The following is a 26,368-nucleotide window of genomic DNA, read 5'->3' as shown; positions in this document are numbered from 1 at the left end:
AATTCTGTCACAATACTGTATAAAATGCAGGATATCTTTTTATTAAATCATGTCCTATTTAAATCAGGATATTTTACACGTTAACTTACAGACTGTAACTCGTGAGTTGTGTATGCCTACTCAAAAATAGTAGGCCTATTTCAATGTAAAAAAAACAACCTATAATAGCCTACTATAAGTGGAAATGCCCAAGTTAGGCACAAATAGACCTAAAATAAATTAAAATTGTACCGTTTCTGGTTAAATGTACTTTTCACACAGTCACCTATACTACATCACCAATTTCAAATTGTATTTAATCTTTACAATTATTATAGCGATATCTGAATGATTAAATTAAAGTTAACATAAGAGACAAGCAGTCATACCTAAAGCCCCAAGTGGCCATAGGAACAGTCCAACTGGCCCTTTCACACGTATTCATTCAGCTTGGTCATTCCAAGCTTTCAGCGTGTGTTAATCCACCTAGCTGTGAACACAAAAGCCCATGTTGCATCACAAATCGCGTAACCTTTTTTAGAGTTACACACAATAAGTTTTTGTTTGGGCTGTCCTCTTTTGTTTGTTCAGAACATACAGTGAGTGGCCATACACTGACATGCATTGACCCTCTGTGGTTCATAGCGGAGGAGTCAAGTGATGTAGTGATATGATAGGGATGTGGAGAACCACATTAAAAAGCTACAGGATACACTGGACAATGGACTTCTAAAAACAGCTGCAGACAATATCATTCATGTGGTCCTATCAGTGCCTTTAATTAGCTGCATACATTCACTGGGTAACTACAGCAAAAGAAAGCGTACAGTTGCTGTCCTCTGTCCACCCCATATCCGCAGAGCACTAATGAAAAATGTATTGGCTAATAACACACACTGAAAGTCTAATCCTTTGCACAGCAGCCTGCGACATCTTCTACCATCACGTCACTTGACACACAACAGAACAATAAGTCACTGGGGTAGGATACAGATTTTGCATTAATAATTCAGAAGGAACATGTAAACAATCTGCTGTTTTTAGAAACGGGGAAGTTCCGAGAAGCATGGTTACGGAGTGTTCTTGACACATTTATTTAAACTAAGAGACTCATTAAGACTGGAACAAAGAGCTATTGCAGGTTTTATTCTACAAAGTTGTCCAGATAACTAAGTAAACATGTTTTTACAAAGTGGGCGGATAAACACATGGGAGACACAGTCAAATTGTGGATTAATGCATTTGAGGCAAAAGACATGTTTACAACTCGCCCCAAAATCAAATGTTTGTCTATGGGGCCAGTTTTATTGGTACCAGGTTACTTAGAATGCAGTCTACCAACACTAGAGATTCACTACTCTCTTTTAAGGGGGACTTTGATCGATAAAGATTAAATGTTGATTTACTTGGTATAATTGTCAACTAAAGAACATTTATCGCTTTTAATAGTTTGAATACTCCATTGATGGCTCTGTCTGAATGCTTAACAAGCTGATTACTTAGCACTGAATTTAAGTAAGCATGTTCTTGTATTTAAAGTTTTTTTGCAGCAATGACATGCATGAAAAAAACATTACCACCTTTTTAATTAAAAGGCAAAAACAATTTATCATAACATGACTGAGCATAACATGACTGAGCATGGGTCCAACACATCATATTTTTGTCTATTTGGTAGTCCACAGCTGTTGTTAAAAAGCAGAGCCTGAGAAGTTGCACTTGACTCTTGCAAAGAGTACATATGCAGTGAAGAATCTGGTGAGAATATTAAGTAGTCAGCTCCACATTCTTTACAGATATTTAATCAAAATGAAATATCAATTGTGTAAATAGAGAAACGTGATTGAAAGGTGTTTTTATTTTCAAAGGACTTGACCATTTTCCATCCACATTAATTTGTCCAAAAGATGTAATTCACGAATTACCAAGTGCTGCCCAATTTAGCCTTCTTGGTGCATTCTATATACAAATCTATATACACACACACACACAATAACTTCATGATGGTGCCCGATCCTTTGGATTAGCAAACAAATAAGAAATAAAGGTTATAACCTTTTGCGATAACGTCTCACAAATCAATTCACATTATTACAAGTTTTTTTTTCTCCTGATAATTATTAGAAAATTAAAAAGCATGACCATGTAGGAAAGCAGTGAAAAACAAACCTTCAAAGTAGAAACAATATCTGCAGAAAAAGGAAAGGCCTGGAGGCGATGAAGCATAAAATACTTTGTACAATAAAAAGCGCAATCTACTATGCAGGTTTCAAGGATTTGTTCCTGAATGGGCAGATATTGGCAGGCTCACTTGCCACTGGAGTTGATTTATTTTGTCCTCTTTGTGAGTTGTGCTCTACTGACTTGTTACTGAGGAGTAGGAGCAACGTAATGCTGTGTCATAAATACAGTATGTTGTGACCACTTAGTGATCGGTCTGTTGGGCACTCCGAATGGCTGGCTGTCCAGTTTTCACAGTCCAATGTTGCAATTACAAATGGCAGTGTGTCAGACCCCAGAGACCGTCTGGCTATTATAATCGGTGGACTCCATTTTGAGGATGTAAGGGATGATGCTGTCGATCTGCACGTTGCCAATGAGCCCAGCGAAAAACAGCTCCTCAGTGACAGCTGCACTTATCAGCCGGAGGGCAGGAAGACGCAGCAACAGCTTTGATAACCTGAGAGCAATGAGGGGGAAATGAGACATCAAATCCAAACATGTGTATGGTCGCAAGTACATCTATGATATCATCACAATTCACAAATCATCACCTTTCCGTCAATGAACAGGCATTATGTAGTACAGAGGTAAAGCCTACTGACCGATAGGAGTCTTCTGGGTAGGTGCTTGTTACGTAGTCCTGCAGCTCCATGTAGGCCTTCTCCTGAAACCGCTCGATCTGTGGAGTATTATCTATGCCTGGGTGATCTAGCACAAAAACCACACATGCACACTGTCAGACAAGAGTTCATGCAAATTTGGCCCTATGTACAACTTTTGCTCAGGATTTCACTCTAAGGACAAAAGGACAAGAAGTTAAAAATGTAATTTTCATTTTGTAAACTGGCCAGTTTTCAACGCACCAGGACTAAAGAGAACGATGGCTTTGAGGTAGGCATATTCATAAGAGTCTGGGGACAGCTTGGTCATGCCGTTACAGAACTCCTGCATCCTCCAGATGTGCTCCATTACTAGCTTCACTCGATCTGGGGACAGCTTATCTGTAGGAGATAAATAAAGAGTTATGGGTGTAAGGGGAAGAGCATCAGTAGTTTTTTTTTTTGCAAACTCAAGACAAATAGTGCCACAAAAATAAACATGACAGGTACATTGTTTTCCTCTTAGCTGTGAAAAACATAGTTTGAGCTTCTGAAATTGTATTCCAGTGTTAAACCTTGCAGGCAGTCAACGGCAGAGCCCTCCTACCTTCCTGTAAGCTGGTCTGCAGATGGTTGATAATGGCACTTAGGATGGTACCAACGTTCATGACGTTTGAGCACTGTGCCAGACCCAGGGCAAACAGCTCGTTCCAGCAGGCTTTCATTAAGTTAATGTCATTTTCTTGACCACTGTAAAAACCGATAAGATTAATTAAATTTTACTATATAAGTAATATATAGTATAATATATATAGTGTAATGAAATAATCAAAAATCTGTGACAAAGGCTTACCCAAGGGTTTGAAAGGCAGGGATGGAGCGTGCCCAGTGCATAGAGAGAAAAAGTAGTCGGGAAGCTGACTCACAGATGTAGTTGACATTGAGGTACTCTGGCACAGGCAAAGGCATCATAAGCTGTAGGAACACAGCGTAAAGAGGGAAACATGACTGCAGTGTAAAGAAATCAGACAAATTCAGAAAAATGTGTTTAAAAACTGTAACTCAGTAAAACAGAGCAAGGGTTTTGGTCTCGGTTGGATTTCATCTTGAAGGTAGAAGTCAATGGCTGTGCTTTTACCTTGAAAGGGATATGGCTGTCAGAGAGTATCGGTCCCTCCAACTCCACCACAGGACCCGACTGGTCCCCTGACATCAGCTGCATCGTGGCCTCCAAGGACTCTCCTGCTGAGCCATCACCAGGGTGCAGGACTTTGGCCAGGGTGTCAAAAGCTCTAATGATACGCAAAATATGAAGACAGAAAGTTAACATTAAAAGATCCACGTTTTGAGTTAGACATATATTGTAGCTTGCACAGAAACAGAAAATATAGAATACAACTCAAAGCAGCACTGTAGTGCACCCTCGACATAGGGTTAATTTTTTATTGACCATGGGTGAATCTAATTAAGTCCTTAAGAGCGGAGTCAGAAACCACATGGCCCTGCAGGAAATTCTATTAAAGCTTTGTGACAAACGGAAAATAACAGACCCTGGGTTTCCTTCTAGTGCTCCTGTCAATCTCTAGTATATGTATCAACTTATTCAGAAACAACCACTGGTTAGTATCAAAGGCTCTTGATTCTTTATGACATCTCCCTCACCGAGTGATATCACTTGCAGTTTGCTCATCTCCTTGGAGGTCCGTCATCGAGCTGTCCCCGTTGCTAAGCGTTTCATCTCCCATCAGATCATTGCTGCAGTCACTTGCCTCCCTGGCCTTGTTGAGGTGGGCGAGGGACGTCACTACATTTGCCAGCGTGCCGAGGTCACCTTGGGATGGATCGTCCTGCCGAACGGGTAGCAGTCATTATCAAACCATGTTTTTATAAACACTAAAGTTTGATTTGTTTGTACTGCTCTGTTTCCCGTTAACAAAACCTGTGTGCTCATCACTCAGCTACTTCAAGAAAGAGTAACAAAAACAGAACTGGTCCTCGTCACACAGATGTTTACACACGTGCACCTTTAATGAACAGTCAATTATTCCTTTCTTGATTAGACAGTGGGGAAAATAAGTATTCAACACATACAAAACACACACAAAAATTCACTAAACATATTTCCAATGCAGCTATACACATGCATGTTAGACGAGACATTGGTATTAACTCAATAAAACTACACAGATAAAGAAATCAAAACATTCCAATCCATAAAAAAAGGTTTGTGCAATAAAGTGGAATGAAACAGGAAAAAAGTAGTGAACACGCCAACTGAAATGTATTCAATACTTGGTGGAGAAACGTTTGTTTGTGTTGCCAACTTGAAGACGCTTCCTGTACGAAGAAACTACTGCCTCACAGTTTAAATGGGGTTTTGGCCCATTCTTCACACAGAGTCTTGGGGGCTCGCTGGTGAATCTTGATCTTCAGTTCCTTTCGCAAATGTTCTATTAGATTTAAGTGTGGTGATTGACTGGGCCATTCCAACACCTTTATTTTCTTCCTCTGGAACCAACTGACCGTCTCTTTTGCAGTATGTTTGGATCACTGTCTTGCTGAGAGGTCCTCCCAAATCTGATCCTCATCGTCCTGGTGGAATGGTAACAGATTCTTCTCAAGATTTCCCAGTACATGGCTCCGTTCATGTTCCCTTTGATCATTTGGATTCTGCTGGTACCATGAGAAGAGAAACAGTCCCATACCATGATGCTTTCACATCCAAACTTCACTGTAGGAATGGTATTTTTAGAGTCATATGCAGAGCCATTTTTCCTCCAAACATAGCGCATCTTACTGTTGCCAAAAGGTTTGACTTTTGTCTCGTCTGACCACACTACATTCTCCCAGCAAGCTACAGGCTTCTCCAAACGTGTAGCAAACTTCAAACAAGCTTTTCGGCAAAAATATGACACAATACAATGTTGACATATTGAATACTTATTTTCCCCACTGTAAGTCATCAATCTGACTTATCTAAAACCCCAATATTCTCGGGGGCTTTAATATTTAGGTAGGCTAGGTTGGAATGACTACAGTTTCAGATTTCAGTTAAATGTACTGTCATTTGAGTGCATAAGTGTTACCTTGTCAGGGGATGCTGGAATCAAGATGGTGTTTTCCAGCTTGGGGAAGGGCTGTTGGATGTTGAGCAACATGCTTGACTCAAGCAAACTTGTAGACCTGAAGTTAGAGATTTAACATTTCACATTGCATTATGTAATATGGAACCATGCAATATCAATGACTTATTTAAGAAACGTATGAGCACATATCTGGTGAATACAACAGACTAATTGTTTAGTCGACAAAATCTTATGAGTGTTAGTCGACTAATAATGTCTTTAATCGAGGACAGCTCTACTCTTATCATTTTATTAGTTACATGTGCACAATATAATTTAATTCTACCCAATCCAATACAACAATTCCTATTTTTCTCAATCTTTTACTTGTCAGACAATGCGTCAGAGATGCTAAGTTGTATTGGACTACATTAGACTGAAAGGTGTTTCTAGTTTCCTTTTTCCATCATGTATGGGGAGGCCAAAACATGAACAACTTTTAATATGATGCAGTCCAATCAAACACCATAGAGTTATTAGAATTGAACAAATATTATTGAGTATTGAACAACATTATACAAAGATATTGTTTACTTCAGGGGTATTTACTGTGTTGTATTAGCCTGTACAGGTCTATCCACTAAACTGGTAAATTTGTAAAGTTGCTGTACCTAGCAGTTTCCTTGTCGGACACAAAAGTGGGTGTAGCAGCCAGAGGGCTACACAGGTTTTTGCGGATGTAGATTTTCTCAGTGGAGGCTGCACAGTTGACGGATTTCTCTCTGGTGGTCACTTCAACAGGCTTCCTCTCACACTGCACAGCTAAAGACAAAACAAGACATAAGATCCTATCTATGGGAGTCTTGAATGACATATCCACAACTGTATATATACACAATATTACACGCCTTACAATCCTGTTTCATGCCCAGAGCTATACAGCGCTGCAGTCGACAGTACTGGCAGCGGTTTCGGTGGAGCTTGTTGATGGCACACTCTCCGGAGCCCCTGCACGTGTACACTAGGTTCTTTCTAATACTGCGTTTGAAGAAGCCCTTACAGCCCTCACAGCTAACAGCTCCGTAATGACGGCCTGAGAGAGGAAGGAGTAAAGAGGGTCAGGTTGGTGTATGCCTGCTCATGTGTGTTACTGAAAAATAATAATGTTAAAGCAAATTAAATGTAATTCCTACCTGAGGCCTTGTCCCCACAGACAACGCAGTACTCCACAACTGGCTTCCCAATGGACTGGTCTGACCCTTCAGTCACAAACTAACAAACAACCCGAGACAATGGAATAATTTAATATAGCAAACATTGTAATACGTTTTGACTGACTAAACATGTTACTGCTTCAGTCATAAGACCTTTCAGTAACTTGTTTATAACATGGCTGAAAGAAGCAACTAAGATCCTTTGGCAATACCTGAATCTGCTGCCCAGCCAAATCAGGGGAGGCAAACAACAGCTGGTTAACCCCAGAGCCGTCTGGAGTGGTGAGGATGACCTTGTTGGGTGAGCCTTCCTGCTTGGCCAGGATCACCTTCCCACCAGAGGAATAGTCAGCATTTGCTAGGATAAACTGCTGCTTTCCAGGGGAGGATGGCTCAAGTGCTGTAACAATCTGGATCTTCTGGCCAGTCTGCTGATCAGTTACAATCTATTAGAAAAAAAAAAAAAAAAAAAAAAAAAAAGCAAAACATGAGTGAGTGCTGACTGTGTATCCAGAAATAGTGTAGGAGAAGTCAATCTAATGATATGATAAAAAAAAATTTAATTTTAAAAATACAAAAACCATGCTTGGCATTGGAGAACTAGGGAGAAATTGTGCAAATACGAGACAGTGCTATGTTTAACCGTCAGCTATTCTTGGATCTTATTTTGCCAAAATGATGTGCAAATTGTGATTATTCACACACAACTTAAAAAATAAGAGCATTCTCTTGTGGTGGACAGGCTGTCACATCACCTGGATTCTGTGTCCTAATGCCATGTTGCTGTCTGCTGACACAAGTTGAATCCTTTGAGTCTGTCCATCCATTCTGATAATGCACACACCTTCCACTGCTCTTCACGTCAGTGCCCCATGAGGCATGCACACCTGTAGAGAGAGCATACGTTTTACTTTATGTCTTATTATAGCAACTGTGGGTCAGGTAAGGGAATACCTTCCAGGACCAGGGTGACTTTATTCAGCAATTTCCTTACTCCCATCAAATCCCATGTATAATACTTCTCAAAACGTTTCAACTTCTTTTTTTCTTTATAAATCAAGACAAAAATAAATAGTCCCATTTTTTTTTTAAAAGGCTAAATACATTTATAAAACAACTAGGCACTGGAGTTTTTAACAAACATTCAACAGGAGTAAATAGTTGCTTTTGTTGGGGGGACTATTGTTTAGCAGATTTGTACACATTAAGTGTTCTAGTATTCACAGAAGCAGGACAGTGTATGGGGATGACATGAAACAAACTACAGTGCCCATGTTTAAGGTAATGCAGGAACATGTCAGTGGGGCTCAATAATTTTTTTTGTAATGGTTCTGGGCAACAGTGGAGGTCTATGATATGGAAGAATAAGCTCTATCAGGCTAACGTTAGCTTTGGTCTTTCATGGAAATGTGTTGACAATAAGAAAAATGTATAATGTTACCAGCCTTATCTTTTAATATATGTTTGAGTTCTGTGTGTAATTAAGACCCCATTAAAAATCATAAATCTTGTAGTACATGTGTAAAAAGTATGTTTTATAACTTATACTGATGTGTGGTGTCGAGGCACCCGGAGCTCGGACTCAATTATTATTATTTTCAATTAGTTACACTGTAGCATAGCTCAGAGATGTTATTAAGAGCGAGTAAGTCTTACAACACACAACTAACGTTAGAGCTAACGCTACTCTTATCCCTCCTGTTTAACGTTACCGCTCCCTTTAGCTAGAAGATATTTCTGGCCAAAACTTCAAACTAAGTCAGAATTAGCTTTACATTGTCTGTAATGGACCAACATGTAAAATACACAACTTGATATACTGCGTGCCACTAACTAATGTTAGTTTGTGGCCTATGCTAACCAATCTAGCCGGCGCTAGCTCGTAACTGTACTATTGTTGGTGGCCTTTTTATAAAATACGGATTAATATCACTGTAAAGTGACAACGACTAAGCGGTAAAGCTGCAGTAGTAACACAAACAAGCCCTTGACAGCCAGCCATTTAAAATCGATACGGAAGATAAAGGTATTTCTTTTCCTGTGGGTGAAAGGTCAACATTGAAGGGTTAAAGCATGCTAGGGTTCAAGGCCCATGATGCCGAATCACAGCAGAGTCAGCGGCGGGACCTCGGTTCTAACAACTGGGCAAAAATCCGCTGTAATTCCTGCACTGGACTTCCACATCTATCGGCAACTTAACAAGACAGCTGGTGGTTTAACAATACGACGTTCCGGTGTCACATTCAAACTTGAATTAATTATGTGGCTGCTTAGTTTCTGAAGGCAAGTTAGCAACGCTAGCACAGCAGCTAACCGATAACACGGTTAGCTAGCTAGCTGACGCGGCTAAGCATGTTGGCTAACTAGCATGTCCGTAAACAAGATTAGTGCTGCAGAATAGCTACATGTAGATATGCAACTTTAGTTAGACAACTAGCTATGTAATCCCCTACATATACCAACATGATTGCATACTTGCCAACTTTAGTTTGTAAGCGCTGAGCTCCGGACGACAGTGCTAACGAGCTAGGCTAACCGGTAATGGTTGCTTCCCTGCTGTAACGTTAGACCTACTGAACACTCCCTCCCTTCCTGTTACTGGTCTCGTTCTTGAATCTCACATGCGTCAACGTTAGTACATATAACTTACCTGCCAAGGAATTGTTGGGTCAGATAATGTATAGTCTTCAATACATTTATATTTTAACTGTTTGTTTCAGTTGGTGGGAGGGTCAGAGTTCGTGACCTTTTTTCCATCAATAAACGATTTACGCACATGCGCAGTTAGGTAGCCGTGTCACGCATCTCCAAACCTGTGTGTGTGTACCATTATGTTAATATACAGTCTATGGTGTCAATCTGTGAAAATGTAAGGGGAATAATGTCATGTCTATCACACAGTGTAGAATTGAGTAATTTTATTAACAGTTCTGCATAAGCAAACGCACAATGTTATGCTCAAGGACTGGTACACTAGAACACTATTTTACTTTAAAGTAATTAAAACTTACTCAGAATCAGTTATTTTTGTAGGCTACATCATTGGAAGTAATATGAATTCAGATTTCTGAGAAGACAGAGTTTAGGCTTCATTGTTTTAAAATTGATAATATAGTGAACAATGCCAAATCAACCTACTGATCTTCACTGGATACTCAACGTTACAGTACAATTGCAATTGCTGGTATTTCTGCAAAATACACCACATTTTTACACTGAAATTATATGATTTCAAAGTCCAATGAAAATATGATTTAATCAAAAGCTATTCAGTTACAGTACAATAAGTATTGCTTTTCCACAATTTTAATGTGCACCCCAACAGTTCCCTCTACAGTTGAAAGTAAAACAATGTATTACAGTGACAGAATTTAAACAGTAAAAGTGAGATTTATGTACATTTGATTGCATTTAATTTACAATCCTCTATATATACAGAATATTTGTGTAGGGATATGATCTATGTACAGCCATTTGAGTTACTTAAGTGCAATGTACATTATGGTACAGTTTTGTCCAAACAGTGAAGATTCCCCTGATACACCATTAGTGAGTCTAGGTTAGATTCAGAGTTACAGAAAGGCTTTTTAATTTAAAGTGAAAGTTTCTTATACAAGTGTGAAAAGTGCACATTGTGTTGTATACAGCCAGCTGTATGGATGTTAAATAAAGTAGTTATTCCCTGACAACAAGAAACATCTATATGATTTATTTTGACCTCTAAAAATACTTTGTAAATGTGGATGAAAATGTTATGACAGTATGCATTACAAATCTGTTATGGAGATCCAAGCAGGTTACTAAAAAATGCATTTCAAATGTAACAAAATCAAAGTGTTAAAAAAAAGAAAATTGCCGCCAAACTGCATAAATCCTGGTGGAAAAGATTCATGTTAACATACAAAACTAACATGGCTAATTTCTACTCTTAAAACAATGTAAACGCTAACTACAGTAGGTTTGATAAAATAATGCATTTGGATTTTATTTCAGTGCAACTATTATGGTGTCTCCAGATGCTTTCAGCAGAATTCAGAGAGCACTGAGGTAAAACAATATGTTGAACAGCTACACACACTGTCAGCCGATATTAAAGTACTGTGGCTTCTTTGAATGAGTTGATCCATCTGTTAAAAAAAGAAAGTATTAGAATTGCTGTCACCATATGCAACAATAAGTGGCACCCCTCTTTATACTGTACCTCTGTGCTGTTTGGAGGTCGTCAGCTTTAAAAATGTAGTAAAGTGTGTTTTTGTGGTAAAGCTTAAACTGTAACTTCAGTGATGAATCAACTTTTAACATGAACCCTAACAGGGGCTGACTCTCTAAGGCTGCAACATCCTGCATGAAGACACAATAAAAGACTGATGTTAGATGGACATGAAATCAATTCCCTTTGGTTTCATTGTAACTCAACACTGGGCTTTCACTGATACAAGTAGGAGATCTTACCTCACTTGCAGCATACGTGTACAGGACCTTGTCTTTGATGACAAACCACAGCCTCTTCCCCTGCTTCTTGTTGCCCTTTGACCTCTGCAGATACCCACTCATGGATGAGTTGTCTGTGCTTGCTGTCACCTGAAACAAGCAAAACCCAACCGATGAGCTATCAGAGCATTATCACACAGTGCATCTTGATCATGACAAAGTATCATTCACCTCTTTGAGGGCCGCAGGTATCTTCTTATGCTTCCTGGGGAAAGCAAAGGTAGCTCTGGTTCCAGGGGATACAGCTGCTGATAGGGCTCGTTCACCTGATGAAAACAAATGTGGAACATGCGGTTGTTTAATACATACAATGTTTGTTGTGGATTACCTGTGTCTAGTCCACATTGACATTTCAGCCTACAACAACATTACAATATGAGGATGACAGTGTTTGTATCATATAGAAGGAAGACAGACTTACTTTTCTGCTGCTGAAGAACAGGGAAACACTGGTCACACACTCGTGCTAACTGGTTCTTTAGGTATTCAAGACAGTATTTATTGGAGGAACAAGACTGACACACCACCTGATGGGATGATAAAGCATACAAATATGTTAATTAACGCCAATTTTTTTTCAATGTGCTTTGCTGCCCTATTATTTTACATATATACTAAGTTATATTGTTGTACTATACTATATATTATGTTATATATATTACATTGTATACTGTCTCATATCCTTAACTATATCATAATGTACCATATTATACTATATTAAGGTAATATGTTACATTGACTCTACATTATATTTAATTATATTAATACAGACAAACACTAAGTACTATTACTCACTGACTTTACCATGTAATTTTGTCTCCAAATACTGCATAGTATCTATTTTTATTCTATTCTTATTTTAGTTCATGTGCCTCTTATTATTTATTTCTGTTACTTTCTATACTTATCCGTATTTTTATCGTTTTTGGGGATCAATAAAGGAGTATTATATCTTATCTTTAATCATGTAATAGCATTTAATCAACTACTCTGTTTTAATGTACAGTTTAATAAGATTCTTCAATGAACATTCCAGAAACTACATTTGTTTGTGAAGGGAGAGACTTTTCTATTTTTTGTCACCATACCTTCCCACATGCACGGCAGTGATGTCTCCTCCATGTAAGGGTGAACTCACAGGTACAGATCATACACATGGTGGTCCGTGGGTCAGGGATCCATATAGGGGCTTTGGATCCCAAAGGAGCACCATCACTACAATCTTTCAGCTCTACCTGAGTATATAACAAAACAGAGAAGTTGACTCTCACCACTTAAAAACATACACTTTGTATTCATCACTATAACAGAGTATACACTGCAAACAGGAAATGTATGAGCTTCACATGAAATAGTTTTCTTACCTCTTCTGGAGGCTTGCCAGACATAAAACTGATCTTCTTCCTGGTGTAGTCACTGATCGCTGTCGAAATGGCCTCAAGCCATTCATCTCGCTCTGTGGCTGAACTGCAGAGAGAAAAACACAGTGTGACTACACACCTACACACTATTCACAGACCTATGGACTGCAAGGAAAACACAGGATGGCTGTTATGGAACAACACGTTCCTGAATTACCAAGAAATATCTTTTATTTTTGATCATTACCTCGCGGAGAGAATGAAGGAACGCTCTACGCTCTCAATGTTCAGCTCATTCTGATAGGCCTCTTGGCTTGGTTTGCTAACCTGTAATTATTTTCAATGTGAGCAGTGACGGCAGCATATAAAATATCTTGCGATAATAATATATATGTGAAAAGATGAAGAGTGCAAAGAAATACAGAGTGAAGTTCTCACCTTCATCCCAGCAAGAGACAACATGTTGTTGAACTTGTACTGGCCTGACTGGACAGGAGTGGTGTACAGCAATGTGTCGTTAAACTAAAGGAGAAATGACAAAGAGACATAATTTCCCTTTTGCCATTTCTATCCATTATGTTTCTTTTCTAAAACACAGAGGAGCTCAGAGTAAGATTAAGAAAACACTGGTAAAAACAATCTGCGTGGGACGTGCATCGGATCACAATCAAAGCTTAACAGAACACATTTTATACTAACTGAAGGTAGGAGAGTGCGCTGTAGATTGGCCTAGGCAGATTACACAGTCCTTGCACATTACCATGATTATGTTGTATAATAATAAAATAAGAGAAGGAAGAGATAGGTGTTTCACGGTACCAGGAAGAACATTCTGGGCTGCATGACCTTCCTGGACAGCTTCTTCAGGGTTCCCTCTTTCAGGAAGATCTGGAGCACAAAATGTCATTAGACCACATTAAGTCATGTTTGTGTTTAATTGAATGAGCATGATGGCTATTTTTGTGACATTTGTCTTAAAATGAAGTACCATATTACAAATCCTAAGGTTAACCAACACATTTTTCATGATAAAAAAATAGTGTGGCAGTTCAGTTTATGTGATTTCCAGTTAATTATAGTAATTATTGTATTTAATCACAATGACAAGAATCTTTAAATTGTATGGCTTAAAAAATACAAAAAACGATAATATAGTATTGTTTAACGTTCAACACACTGAATGTCAATTATATATACATTTATATTATTAAATGGTGAAATCAATGAGTTTTGAGATCATTTTGAACTTTGAAAATAGGACCGTTAGGTGAGATTGTTTTGTCAACTGCTACTTTCAAGGTCAAGCCTGAATTCTGAAATTGAACATTCAACATTCAAGATCACGTGATACAATCACCCGAAGGCTAAAACCGTCGAAGGCTAAAAACCCATCTCTTCCGACTACACCTCGGATTTAAAAAAAAAAAAAAAAAAAAAAAAATCTCTTGAACCTGCACTTTCATGTCTCTTTGTAGCTTTGCTTATTTAAAGCTATTTGCACTTACTATTTGTTGTCTCGCGTTTGTACCTTCAAAGTTGAAAGCACTTAATTGTAAGTCGCTTTGGATAAAAGCATCAGCTAAAGGACATGTAATGTAATGTAATGTAATGTAACAATCAAAATCTCCAGAACAGCTACTACCTGAGTAGATTCTCAACTTTATTAACTTGTTACTTCATCTGAAAAATTTGTTAATATTTATGGAAAAGTATTTAAAAGGCCTTACCCGCCCAGGCTGAACTATTTCGTGGTGGCCATTCAGACTGCACTGCACCTGGATCAGCTTCTGAAAGATATCCTGAGAGAAAAATAAGGACATTAGCAAACCCGTGGAGCATTTTATCCCACGTTAATAAAATATGCCTCATTTCTTGTTGGTTCTCACCCCTTGTTTCATGATGTCGTTGGCATGGTTGGCCACCTCTTTCACTATTGCAAGGGCAGCTGAGTGGATGGAAATGTGAAAAGATGTACATCACATACATGACCGTTTCCATTCCACCGACACCATCAGGTGAGTTTACAGCATACAGATTTATAAAGGGTCTTGGTTTACCTTGTGTGTCTTTGTAATCATCTGAGTCTTCAGACAGGTTTTTAAGATAGTCTGAAATACAATTAGAAACATTTAAGAGTCAGGGTCAACAGTGAAAACTACTTTGTACCCCGGGTTAAGTGCTCAGTGTTGTGCAGTAAATTCCTGGAATGTAATCTGAAATCAAAATCCTGGATAAAAAGGTCTGCAAGTGCTTATTTAATACAATTACACAAGAGTGACGTAAGGAACATTCTTCACATTTTGGTCCCGAGGGATCAACCCTGATCCATTAGACTCGTGAAACACTAAGCTCACTCATGTTAAAGCTTATGTTATGTCATCAAATCTGATTTGGGCTGCACTTCAAAAATCTTATTATATAAAGAGTGAAGGAGTGAGACAGAAATTCCAAACTATTTTTGTTTTTCTGGACACCAGAGGGCAGCATGATGCCAATAATGAGACATCGCAGGTTGGCCCAACATGCAATGTCTAGGAGCCTAATACCTACAATGATGAAGTGATTTTGGAATTAAATAAAGCTAGACTTTGACAATCAGATAATGTGTCAAAAATTTAAATTAAATATGAACGTGATTAATCTTATGCTGTGAAAATGACTCTTTTGCAGATGTACCTGTGAGCAACATCCGATACTGAGGAATCCTCTGAACAGGCTTCAGTAGGTAATGCTTCAGAGCCAAGTTGGCACAACATGGACTGGCCTTGGACAAAAAAATGACACAATTTAAAGGAGCAAACCCACACACACATCCTTGACACAACAATGTCATAAACAATGAAACCTTAGTGACCCAACAGACACACCCCCTCAGACACAGAAAACAGGTCAAGCAAGCCTCAATACCTCAAATTCCCGTACCACTGCGCAGAATGCTGGGTTCTTCTTACTCTGCTCTTCCAGTAGAGCCACATTCTTGTCAAACTCGCGGATGTATGTGGAGTACATCTTTAGATAGGGCCCTTTCTTCACGAAAATGTCTGCCAGCTGGGAATTCTCATCCCTGTACATAGAATGAAGTAGAATAAGATGAACTGTGACACCGTCTTGAGAATGTGTGTGTAACTAAACTGTATAACCTAGGATAACTATATTTTTCAGTGGGACTAATTCCACATTTTATTTTGAACTGTTTCAGAATTAAGGTTTATTATTATTGCTACAATAGTTATTACACGTAAACAGGGTTCAAAATTACCACCATCTACTAGCCAAATGCTGGTAAAATAGTGGCTGGTAGATTTGCTTCAGTTACCAGCCCAAAAACCTATGTTAACCTATTGTCTGTCTATAGTGGCTGGTAAAATTAATAAAATAACATCCACTAGCCATTTGGCTGATGGAAAATAAAGTTAGTTTTGAACCTTGTATGTACAGTATATATACACATAACCCATAACATTAAGATTTCTCTTCAATGGAACTAAGGCATCTAGCACAAACCATGGAAAACTGTCCCAGATTAAAAAGGTACACAAATATGGGAATGGGGTTTCCAAACACCTATGGCCATATAGTGTAAGGACATATATTGCTCTTTGAGCCAGTAACCTTGATCAACACACACAAATGTAAATCCACTTCTTTCAGTTTTTTTTTTTTTTTTTTTTACCAATTGGCCACTCTCTGTTTCAGCTCTCTGAGCAGGTCTTGGTTGAGTTCGTAGAGCTGTGGGAGGTAGTACAGAATCTGGTTGAGAAGACGCTCCTCAATCACAGGCTTCCCACTCTGACGAGATGCTGTGGACACGGCATTACGGAAGTCCTGCAGGTCAGATATTCAGACAGATAAAGAGTCAGATGGTAAAATACAGGAACTCAGGCACAGGGCCAAGAGGAAACCCAGAAGTAAATCAATGAAGTCCTAAAGAAGAACTAAAAACAAACAGAAGTTATAAAATGGTCTGCTCTGCAAATCATGAAACATGGCCATCGAAACAACACTACAAATTATATAAGCTCTGGAAACCTTCAGTATAAAAGATAAAGAAAGAGAAATAGTACTGACTGACACACACAACACACACACCTGACTCGCATTACACATTTTGTAAATTTCCACAATACCATGAATCAGGACTGAAAAAACAGAAGAGCAAGAGACCCTGAGGGTGCTGTTTCTGCTTCTCTTTCGGATGATGTGGAGTTTTTTTGTGGTTTATGAGGACACATGGCAAATAAAACTGCTTACAGACTGAGCACCCATTAGAGAGCTCCTGTTGTTAACATGTGTGATCTGACAGCAAAGGAGGTGCATCATGTGGAAAAAGATTTGGCAGGAAATTAGATGCTTCACAAGATAAGTAAAGATAATGCGGATGTGACTGACTCAGCAGTAAGTGAATATTTTTTGAAAAGAGTGAAGTGGACAACAGCAGGGCTTTTCATGTTTTCCCTTCAAATAAAAAGGGCACAAAATCTATGTGGATTTAAATTATTCTTTAAACTTAGTTGATGAAGTCCTAACCGGATAGAAAAAACAACATATGTTCATGAAGCTATGAATCGAAGCTTTTATCATCATCGGTTGCTGGAAAGCTGACATTTTGGAGTCAATAGCTTTTCACCTGACAGCAACAGAACACAGAGCATAGCACAACCATCGCGGAAAATATGGCTCAACTTATAACTCAGATAAAAACAAACAGCAAATGGCATGTGGTGTTATCATCAATCTGTTTGTGAAAAGCTGGCTGAGTGCCTGGTAGAGATGGAGAATGAACAAACGCTACACGCTCACCTCTACATTCTTTTGAACTTGGTATGACTGATCCTGATTACTAGATTCCATTCCTCTACAGCCTACAGAGACCCAAGCACTTCCTGTCTATGCTCTGCAATGAGGAGTCAGTGTTTATGACTCAATCCTATTACAATCTTGTCTCAAGACCTTTGTCTCTCCAAACATCATACTCATCTTTTTTTGTGAAAATAAAAAAGGCAAAGAAATACCAAAAAGGACTTTAACTTTTATTTAAAAGGACTTTAACTTTGAGGTAAACCAACACTGCAAACACAGGTAAAAAGGTGGGCCATACTAGGTTGCATGAAGGTAAGCACTATATGTCGGCCCTCTATGTATTAGATATGCAATTATTGTCGGTTGCACAGAATACAACTTGTACCTGCTCTTCTTTAGGCTTGTCTGCATTTGATTTACAGCTCTTATATGTACACTTTTTAAAGTTTTAATTGTCCTTCATGCTAATACAAACTTCCATTGTGGTGGTTGTTTGTAGTTGTGATTAAATTACATAAGAGTAAATCATATTTTATTTTTTTATCATTTTTTTTGTCTGATAGAGCGAACAAGTTCATAACTTTTCATATAGCATTTTATATTATATGCAAAGCAAATAGTGGCTGCAGCAGTAGATGGTTTCCATTGTGAGATTACAAGAGAGCAATGGTTAGAAGTTGAGTAGAGAGAGTTATACTGATCTGACAATAGATACAAAGTACAGCACAGAAACAGATCGTCATCTCATTTTGATGGCTTTGATTCCGTTACAGATTCAATTTCTCAAAACAACACAGGGAGACAATATGGATCCATTGAAGTCCAGAAGTGAAGTGTTACTGTCACATCACACTAGTACCAAAAAAAGCTGGTGAAAACTCTGAGGAATGTGAGCTGTGCTGTCGAGTCCAAGGAGAGTTAGCTCCACACAAAGTCTGATTCTGCATGGGGTGTGCCCCAGTGGCTAGCATAATCAAACACATATGGAGAATGTTTGCTCACACAGTAGACTAGCACTAGATAAAAACACATAGAGAGCCATAGTAAAACTTTCTCAACAGCATGTTACGTGGCTCGCTTAATATGTTTAGATAAGGGTGGTCATTTAAAAAAAGAAATAAAAAAAAAAGATCTAATATCATCGTTTGTTCAATAGTTATGTTTTTTTAATGAACACCATTTCCCATGTGGGCAATTTCTGTATACTTATTCACATGCGACTATTACAGTTGGCTGGGTGCGAAAAGATTTAAACATAATTATCTCTCACTATGATTTTAGGAGGTTTAAAATGTCTTTTGATGTATAATGTTAGTATAGACAACATTCTCCTCCCACTTCACAACTATAACACTAGCCTCTGCTCTGGCTTGTTTTTGTGTGAAGAAAGTAATACTAAAGAGGTGATGATTCAGGGTACTTACGACATGAAGCAGCTTCAGGACATCAACAAATCTAGAAAAACAAGAAGGGGGAAAGTTCAAGATATTATAATGGTGTGGCCAGGTTGGCTCAGTTGGTAGAGCAGGCGCACATATATGGAGGTTTACTCCTCCAAGCAGCGGCCGCAAGTTTGCTGCATGTCATTCCCTCTCCCTCTCATGTCTTCATCTGTCCTGTGAAAATAAAGGCCTAAAAATGCCCCAAAAAATAATAAAAAAAAAAGATATTATAATGGATGAGTATAGCTATAAAGAAAGTAAAGAGTTGCTTCCCTAAAAGTACAAAAAAAACGAAAATATCACTTAATGGTATCCAGCCACGCTGATCATTTTTGTTTATTTGCCAAGGTTTTGAGCTATAAGTCTCCACCCGTATGTTTAGTAACCAGAGTAATGGCAACACCGTCTTCAAAATGAGAATTTTTAAATGTCATTTTCCAATGTTGTGAGTACCACAGACGACATTCCTTTCACCTCAAATATACTGGGGTGGAAGAGGCAGAAACCTCAAAACATGGGCAAGTAAAACCAAAACTATCTCACTGGCTAAACACCCCTCAATGTAAGTGAATGTTATTTCATAATTTGAATGAACCTACACATAAAAGAAAAACAAATGAAGACTCTTACACACTCTCCGAGCTCATGATTTCTGTGGTGATGTGGTGAATCTTGCTCTTCTTCTGTCCACTCTGTGTCTAAGAAAATGAGCAAAAACACAGACTTAGAATTACAATGCACTATGGCATTATATCCCTGCACAGTTCATGGCAAAACTACTGACAACAGATACACACTGTGTGTCATAATATATTCAGGTAGCATGTACCGGATATAAATGAGGTTAATGAAGAGAGTTTACGTAGTGCTAAAAAGGAAGAAAGGTTATTTCCCATACGACCAAAATAATTGATATCGCCGACACCTTGCAAAGGACAAACCATGTGTGATAATTCAAGGAAGTATTTCTGAGGTCAAATAAATAAATAAATAAATAAATAAATAAATAACAGTGCCTGCTTCTCACCGTACTCTCCTCTGGCTGCTCAGGGTCTCCTTTACTTGAGATGGAGCTGCTATCGTCCTCGTCCTCTGATGTGTTGGCAAAGATTTCATCATCCAGGGGCGTCATCTCTTCATCAACAGAGCTTCTGTCAACAGGGGCAGGATGTTAGTCGGTCAACGTCAGTCGAGAATAGACGCAGTTGCCAGAGCATGAATGCACCACTGTACAGGTGTTTTGGACACACAGAAGCAGCTGCAGGCATTTATTAAAAAACACTGAATGCAGCACACAATGGACACATCATTCACATGCAACATGATTAGAATAAAAAGTACAAGAAAGGGAGGATGTTATTTATAGAAGAGGGGGAAAGGGATGAGGTTTGAAATAAAACAACTTTGTCAGCTCATAATCTAAAAGGAGAGTGTCTTTAAAAGAAAAAGAAAAAAAGTCCAGCAGGATTCGAACATTTTCTGCTCTGATCAAGTGGAAGTCATTTAACAAAGAACACACGGGAAAGGGACATTTAAAGATAACCATCAACACAGTCACACAATGCTAGCCTTCACACACACACACACACACACACACACACACACACACACACACACACACACAAAATAAATGACTACATGTGAACAGCTAAAAGGGGACTGCACCAAAGACAAACTACATATCTAAAATGCCACAATTCCCTGAGGGGGCACTACATTTGAAACACTGGCCCCTCCCTGACCAACACTGCAGAAAAAGAAATAGGCCAAGGCTGAGCAGCAAACCCAATAAGTCCGAGTCTGTGGCATGTTTACAATAGCTGTTGCATTTAGCTGTGACTGGTCTGTTTGTGAGCAGCTGAATGTCTTTTTAACAAGTGACTGTTGCACAGTTTGAGCTAAAGAGGGGCGACACACTAATGGCGCTTTTCCATTACATGGTACCTACTCGCCTCGCCTCTACTCGCCTTTTTTGGTTTTCCATTACGAAAAAAAAGTACCTGGTACCTGCTAACAGGTACTTTTTTTAGTACCTGCTCAGTCGAGGTTTCAAGCGAGCTGAGGCAAGCCGAGATGGTGACGTGAAACCCTGCAGGCTGCTGATTGCTGCCGGAGGCTCTGTCAGTACCCGATCCGTTCCAACTGCACAATCCGTTCTGCGCATGCGCTGTGGTACGATGATTTACGACACTACCCGATCTGTTCCCATACTAGCCTCCACCGGGAAGCTAACGTTAGTTTAGCTAATAGCTCATTTGGCTAACCGCTAGCTGATTGTAGCGGTCTGCCATCCGTCAGCCTCCACAGTTAAGCTAACGTTAGTTTAGCTAAAAGCTAATTCGGCTAACCGCTAGCTGAGACAGCATGCAAACTTTTAAAAGACCCTCAAAATAAAACTTCAAAACAAACGTTAACATATACCCCGAGTTCACTTTCAAAGATGGCTACGTCGTGCATCACACGTAGAAAAAATTGTGGTTTTCTACAATTTTAAGCACTTTTGTCTTTGTTGTAACCAAATGAAGAAGTGGTACACATAGCACTGTATACTGCTACCTATAGGCATGTTGCTACAGTCTTATTAGGAGTTAAATACCGCCTGATTAGTTATTTTGTAGCTTGTGCAGCTGAAATTGGCTAGAGACGCTTGGTTGCTATATGACAACAACGGCTTAAGCCGAGCCTTGAGCAGAAAGCAGAGCAGTAGCCGAACGTTAATGTTAATCAAAACGTAATTTTCATGTATCAAACTGTGAAATATATGTGTGTAATATGTCAATAACTGTGTGAATAGAATCCTAAATGTTACAAAAATGCATCTTTTCTCCGACTCGTAGTATTGTGTGACAAAAAGAACGCAACAACCCACGGTTACTCGTTTTCCGACATGGATGTGACGTCACACTCGAGCTACTAGTCGCGTTTACAAGACAAAAAGAACGCACCATGGGGCAGGCACCACGCAGCCACGCTGAGGCGATACTAAAATCTGCAATGGAAAACGGACGCACAGCGAGTCGAGGAGAGTAGAGTCGAGTAGAGGCGAGGCGAGTCGAGCAGGTACCATGTAATGGAAAAACGCCATAAGCTGAGGCTGAGCTAAGTGCAAGGCAGGGTGTACTGTTATACAAACTGTAATCCTATTTTCCGACTGAGCAGTACTGCTCATTTATAAAAGGAAACGTATACATTCTTTGCATAAAAGGATAATTAGAAAGATTACTACTGGGAATAAAATCATGCTACTAAAGCGTCAAGCCAGCTGTTCTAGCCAATGTTAAAAACATATTTATATATTTTCTCACCTTCCCGAGAGCTACTATATATCTGCACATTTTTGGTTTTGAGAATTAAAACATTTAACTAGGAAAGGAACATTTAACTAGGAAAGGAACAGAAGTGTCTTTATTAACAAATAGCACTGTTTTATAGTGACCGTTTCTTAACTTTCAATTAAAATTTGACAGTGGTCTCTGTGGATAATGCAGAGGAACATTGTTTTGAGCATCACACATGGGATTAATCACCTCCATTGTCAGATCTTTCAAAGCATGAGCAAATAAAACCAAAAAACTGTACTTGTGACTAGATAACACTTAGCCATACATTAAAAAACAACACAAAAACTGCTTTTGAACTAAATACAGCTATTATCAGAGGCAAAACTAACACTACACACCTTTTGGCCTAGAACGCATGCCTTAATAATAGCTTATAGCATTAAGTAAAGCAATCTAAATTATGAGGTTAAACTTCAATCGATGAACACCTGAATGGCTGAGCACGCGTGCCACTATACTTGTCCAACTCCCCAGACAGGAATCTGCAACTGAAGCACGACGTGCCAATGATACACAGTCACTCTCTGTAATTCACTTTTACAGATTAATGTTTTAAAGAAGCCTACGGTGTTTTCCTGCACTCCTTTCAGAATATAATGGAAATCACCTAATATAATCATCGGTGAGATCACATGTGAGGTACTGAGACAAAGACAAAGAGACAGAAATGAAAGCCATCATAATGTACCTCTCACAATCTGTTGGTGTCTGACACTGTCCAGTGTTCTTCTCAAAGGACATATATGGCTCCTGCTCCTCATAAATGTCCTCATCGTTATACTGCCAGGCTGTAGGCTGGGAGATGGAGGCACAACAGGATGTCACTGCACTTCCTACATGCACGTTCATGTAGTCTGGTATCTCTTCATAGTAAGGTATGTTCTCATAGTAAACACCTTGGTCTGTTTCCGGAGAAAACTCGTCTCCGTCCACGCTTTGCTCTACTCCAATCAGCGGGCAGGAGAATTTGCGTTGAGCCTGAAGAGGCTTGTGGAAACCCTGACATCCATCTTGGTCCCTGTCCACACTTTGTTCCTTATCGTTGACAGTGAACTCCGAACTCTGGCCTCCTTTTAGCATCAGCTTGGGAAGCATCTTCACAGAGAGCTTCAAGTCCAGAAGTTTCCGGAAAGAGTTCTTCTTCTGTCCCTCGGAGCGATGGAGGTCAGCAGCAGAGAACGACTTGGCTCTCTGTTTGCTGGACCGAGAAGGCTTGGTGATTCCAGGCGTTGAGAGTTGTTTGCTCGTTTTCTCTTTTGGAGGCAAAGACAGCTTTCTCATCACTCTCTCCTTCAAAACACAATCTGCCTGCCTTTTCTCATCATCTCCTAAATTACACTCTTCTTTCTCCTCAGAGGATTCCTTCCTCTGCACCCATGCCATCGGGCTGCTGTGTCTCTGGGGCTTCTTCGGAACTACCTTGACCACCCTGTCCTCCCTGTCCTCTGCTGCCTCAGTGGGGGCAGGAGGTTCGCGTAGCGCCGGTTGATTGAGTAAACTGCTAGGAGGAGGACTATGTGTGAAGTCACTGTAGACTGCCTCCTGATCATGAGTTCCTTCCTTCTCCACCTCTTCATCCTCCTTGTCAACAGATACCTCCATCTCCTGGATGCTGCTGTCCCAACCCAGGTCTTCCTCCTCCACATCCTTTGGGAGCGTCTGAGGAGCAGGTGCAGACAGGAAAGGCTTTTTCACGGGCGGAGGGGCGGGCGGAGCGCAGGCTTTTCTCGCGGACAGAAATATTGGCATCTTGTTTCCAACAGGTACACTGACAGACAGTGATGAGCTTCCTTTCCCCTCTGATGACACCTTCACCTCTTTGACTATCATTTCCCTCTCATCCTGGCCTACAATCTCTTCACTCGCCTCCTCCACCTTTTCCTGACGGGCCAGCACCACCGCCCTGGGTTTCCGTGGTACAGGGACAGGCTTCCTCCAGGCTGCTGGGACTGGTTTGGGCTGGGGAACACAACGTATTTGCTTTGAGCCAAGAGCATCTTCCTCTGGTCCTCGCCCAGGTGCACTCTGAGGTATTACGTTACCGTTTGCCTCATCGCTCCATGTTCTTTGAGGAAGGGACGGCCTAACAGTCACCTCAGGACTGGAGGTATTGATGTCTGTGTTGAGAATTCTGTCTAAAGTGAATGTTTCTTGAAGAGGTTTATGGTTTGTGAGGTTGGTATTAGTGGAAGTGTTCATCACTTTGCACTTAGCATTGTCTGTTTTCTCGCCACTGTTATCCACACTACCTCGAGATGTAGGGAGAAGCTTTCTGTTTGCGGATGTGTTCCTGATGCACATGCAGTTTTCCTGGCTACACAGACAAATAGGAATAATATAATCCCAGTCTGGCTTTTTGTTCTCTTGCTGTATTCCATTTTGAGAGTTAAGTGGACCTTCAATCTGCGGGGTTTCTGTTACAGATGTTTGGAGCTGGCTCTTTGAAGTGTGTGGCTTGGATTTCACAGTAGTGGCGAGTTTGGGGAGGCAGGGTTTGGGGGCCAGTACTGGCTTAACCCTCGTCGGTTTGCCAGGAGATGGGAGCGAGAGGCTGTCTCTTCTGGGGGTTGAGGGAGACTGCCCTGGCCTCTGGAGCTGGGTCAGCTTTGGTTTTGGGGCCACAGGTGGCTTTTGCATGGCTGAGGAGAGAGATAAACAAAAGAAATGCACTTGAGATTTTGTGTAAAGTTTTCCCCTCTGAATCAGAGCCACTAGAAAACCGCTTCAAATCTGAAACACCTCAAAAAAAATTATGGATCTAATCGGATTCAATAAAATAGCTAATTCTGGATATCCAGATGCTATATTTGATGCAGTTTCAGTCGTTGCCCTAATGAGAGTTCACTGTTTAACTCTTTGGCTCTGTAGCCCTGATCCTAACCTCATGTTTGCCACTCCACACAACAGCACAGTAATCCAGCTAATGATGCATATCAACAGGCAGAGGAGGAGGAGGAGCTGATGGGAGTTGAAGATTGGGAGAGAAATGGAGGAGGGGGTACAGGGACTGCAAAGGAGTAATACAAACTGTTACATCTGGCTCAATTCAAAATATTTTGTGGTGGACAAAACAAACGGAAAAAAAAATATTGAACTGCTGACAGAGAGGGATGTTTTGTTTTCCCCCCTCAGCACATATTTCCTCATTCAGCAAGCCACAGGTTTGACACTAAACACATCTAACCAAAAAAAAACAACTTATTTGGAGATTCTGGGCACAATCAACCATTGGCTGACAGACCAGTAAATGAGTGGGATATGTCCTATACTACTACTAATACATTTCTAAAAAATGTTTGCCAGTCACTTACCTGTACAATGCATAGACACGTAGCCTATACACATGCAGAGTCTGTTTTAGGTCTCCTGGTGTTTTATCTTGAATCAGTTAATACACTTGTTTGTGTAGCCGTTTACCTTAGCCTATACATTTAAAAGCATAACCAGGGGACAGGGGCTGCAGATTAGTTTCAGCTATCGGTATTGCCCCCAAGACATGAATGTGATTTGTAATATATTTGGTAGCGCAGTCACTCCCAACTTTCTGACCAGAACAATCATCGAGTTTGCGGTCACTTACCTGAGTTAATCCTCGCTTCGCTTCTGTTTTCTCAATTCTTTTTAATCAGTGTAGCGGAAATAAACAATATTTTGAGTCCGGAAACATCTCAAGCTGTAGACACCAAGTTATCCGTCCAAAATCTAGTTTCCCCGCTTTTGTTCGAGCAACACATGTGATCCTCCTGCTGCAGACAGCTCATTCTCACCGGACAGGGAGCCGCACCGACTGCTGGCAGCGACTACACCACACAGCTTCCTTTTTGTTTCCATAAACAATCCACTAGGGGGTCCT

At 39.9% G+C, this 26,368-nt stretch overlaps 2 protein-coding genes across 6 annotated transcripts; both read right to left on the bottom strand.

Moving 5' to 3' along the window:
* Positions 1 to 1,548: 1,548 nt before the first annotated feature.
* On the bottom strand, positions 1,549 to 9,871 carry nr2c1 (nuclear receptor subfamily 2, group C, member 1). 3 transcript variants are annotated; one of them, XM_028584652.1, is made up of 14 exons: positions 9,731 to 9,871; positions 7,836 to 7,967; positions 7,293 to 7,526; positions 7,060 to 7,138; positions 6,780 to 6,959; positions 6,538 to 6,688; positions 5,888 to 5,984; positions 4,464 to 4,648; positions 3,940 to 4,093; positions 3,655 to 3,776; positions 3,409 to 3,551; positions 3,066 to 3,203; positions 2,805 to 2,910; positions 1,549 to 2,659 (listed from the first exon to the last, which is right to left on the bottom strand). In XM_028584652.1, exons 2-14 carry the CDS (start codon positions 7,905 to 7,907, stop codon positions 2,488 to 2,490), a joined length of 1,833 nt encoding a protein of 610 aa, XP_028440453.1. In that variant the 5' UTR covers positions 7,908 to 7,967; positions 9,731 to 9,871; the 3' UTR covers positions 1,549 to 2,487. The 3 variants fall into 3 exon arrangements, with proteins under 3 accessions (XP_028440453.1, XP_028440456.1, XP_028440454.1); XM_028584655.1 differs by lacking the exon at positions 9,731 to 9,871 and adding an exon at positions 9,556 to 9,710; XM_028584653.1 differs by lacking the exon at positions 9,731 to 9,871 and adding an exon at positions 9,560 to 9,710.
* A 446-nt stretch (positions 9,872 to 10,317) lies between these two features.
* On the bottom strand, positions 10,318 to 26,327 carry LOC114559772 (FYVE, RhoGEF and PH domain-containing protein 6-like). Of its 3 annotated transcripts, none has more exons than XM_028584649.1 (21): positions 26,096 to 26,327; positions 23,204 to 25,154; positions 20,202 to 20,325; positions 19,805 to 19,872; positions 19,157 to 19,187; positions 16,606 to 16,757; positions 15,840 to 15,996; positions 15,609 to 15,696; positions 14,990 to 15,040; positions 14,819 to 14,877; positions 14,660 to 14,731; positions 13,752 to 13,820; positions 13,371 to 13,454; positions 13,180 to 13,259; positions 12,936 to 13,038; positions 12,660 to 12,806; positions 11,993 to 12,098; positions 11,743 to 11,837; positions 11,533 to 11,661; positions 11,282 to 11,421; positions 10,318 to 11,207 (listed from the first exon to the last, which is right to left on the bottom strand). In XM_028584649.1, the coding sequence occupies exons 2-21, from the start codon at positions 25,150 to 25,152 to the stop codon at positions 11,171 to 11,173; spliced, it is 3,741 nt and encodes a 1,246-aa protein (XP_028440450.1). In that variant the 5' UTR covers positions 25,153 to 25,154; positions 26,096 to 26,327; the 3' UTR covers positions 10,318 to 11,170. The 3 variants fall into 3 exon arrangements, with proteins under 3 accessions (XP_028440450.1, XP_028440452.1, XP_028440451.1); XM_028584651.1 differs by having other exon boundaries at positions 20,202 to 20,322; XM_028584650.1 differs by lacking the exon at positions 26,096 to 26,327 and adding an exon at positions 25,397 to 25,459.
* Between the last annotated feature and the right edge of the window lie 41 nt (positions 26,328 to 26,368).

The sequence above is a fragment of the Perca flavescens genome, chromosome 8 (genome assembly GCF_004354835.1).
Source record: "Perca flavescens isolate YP-PL-M2 chromosome 8, PFLA_1.0, whole genome shotgun sequence".
In the NCBI taxonomy this organism is placed as follows: domain Eukaryota; kingdom Metazoa; phylum Chordata; class Actinopteri; order Perciformes; family Percidae; genus Perca; species Perca flavescens.
The sequence above is the reverse complement of the archived record's forward strand: the minus strand, read 5'-3'. Positions and strand labels throughout refer to the sequence as shown.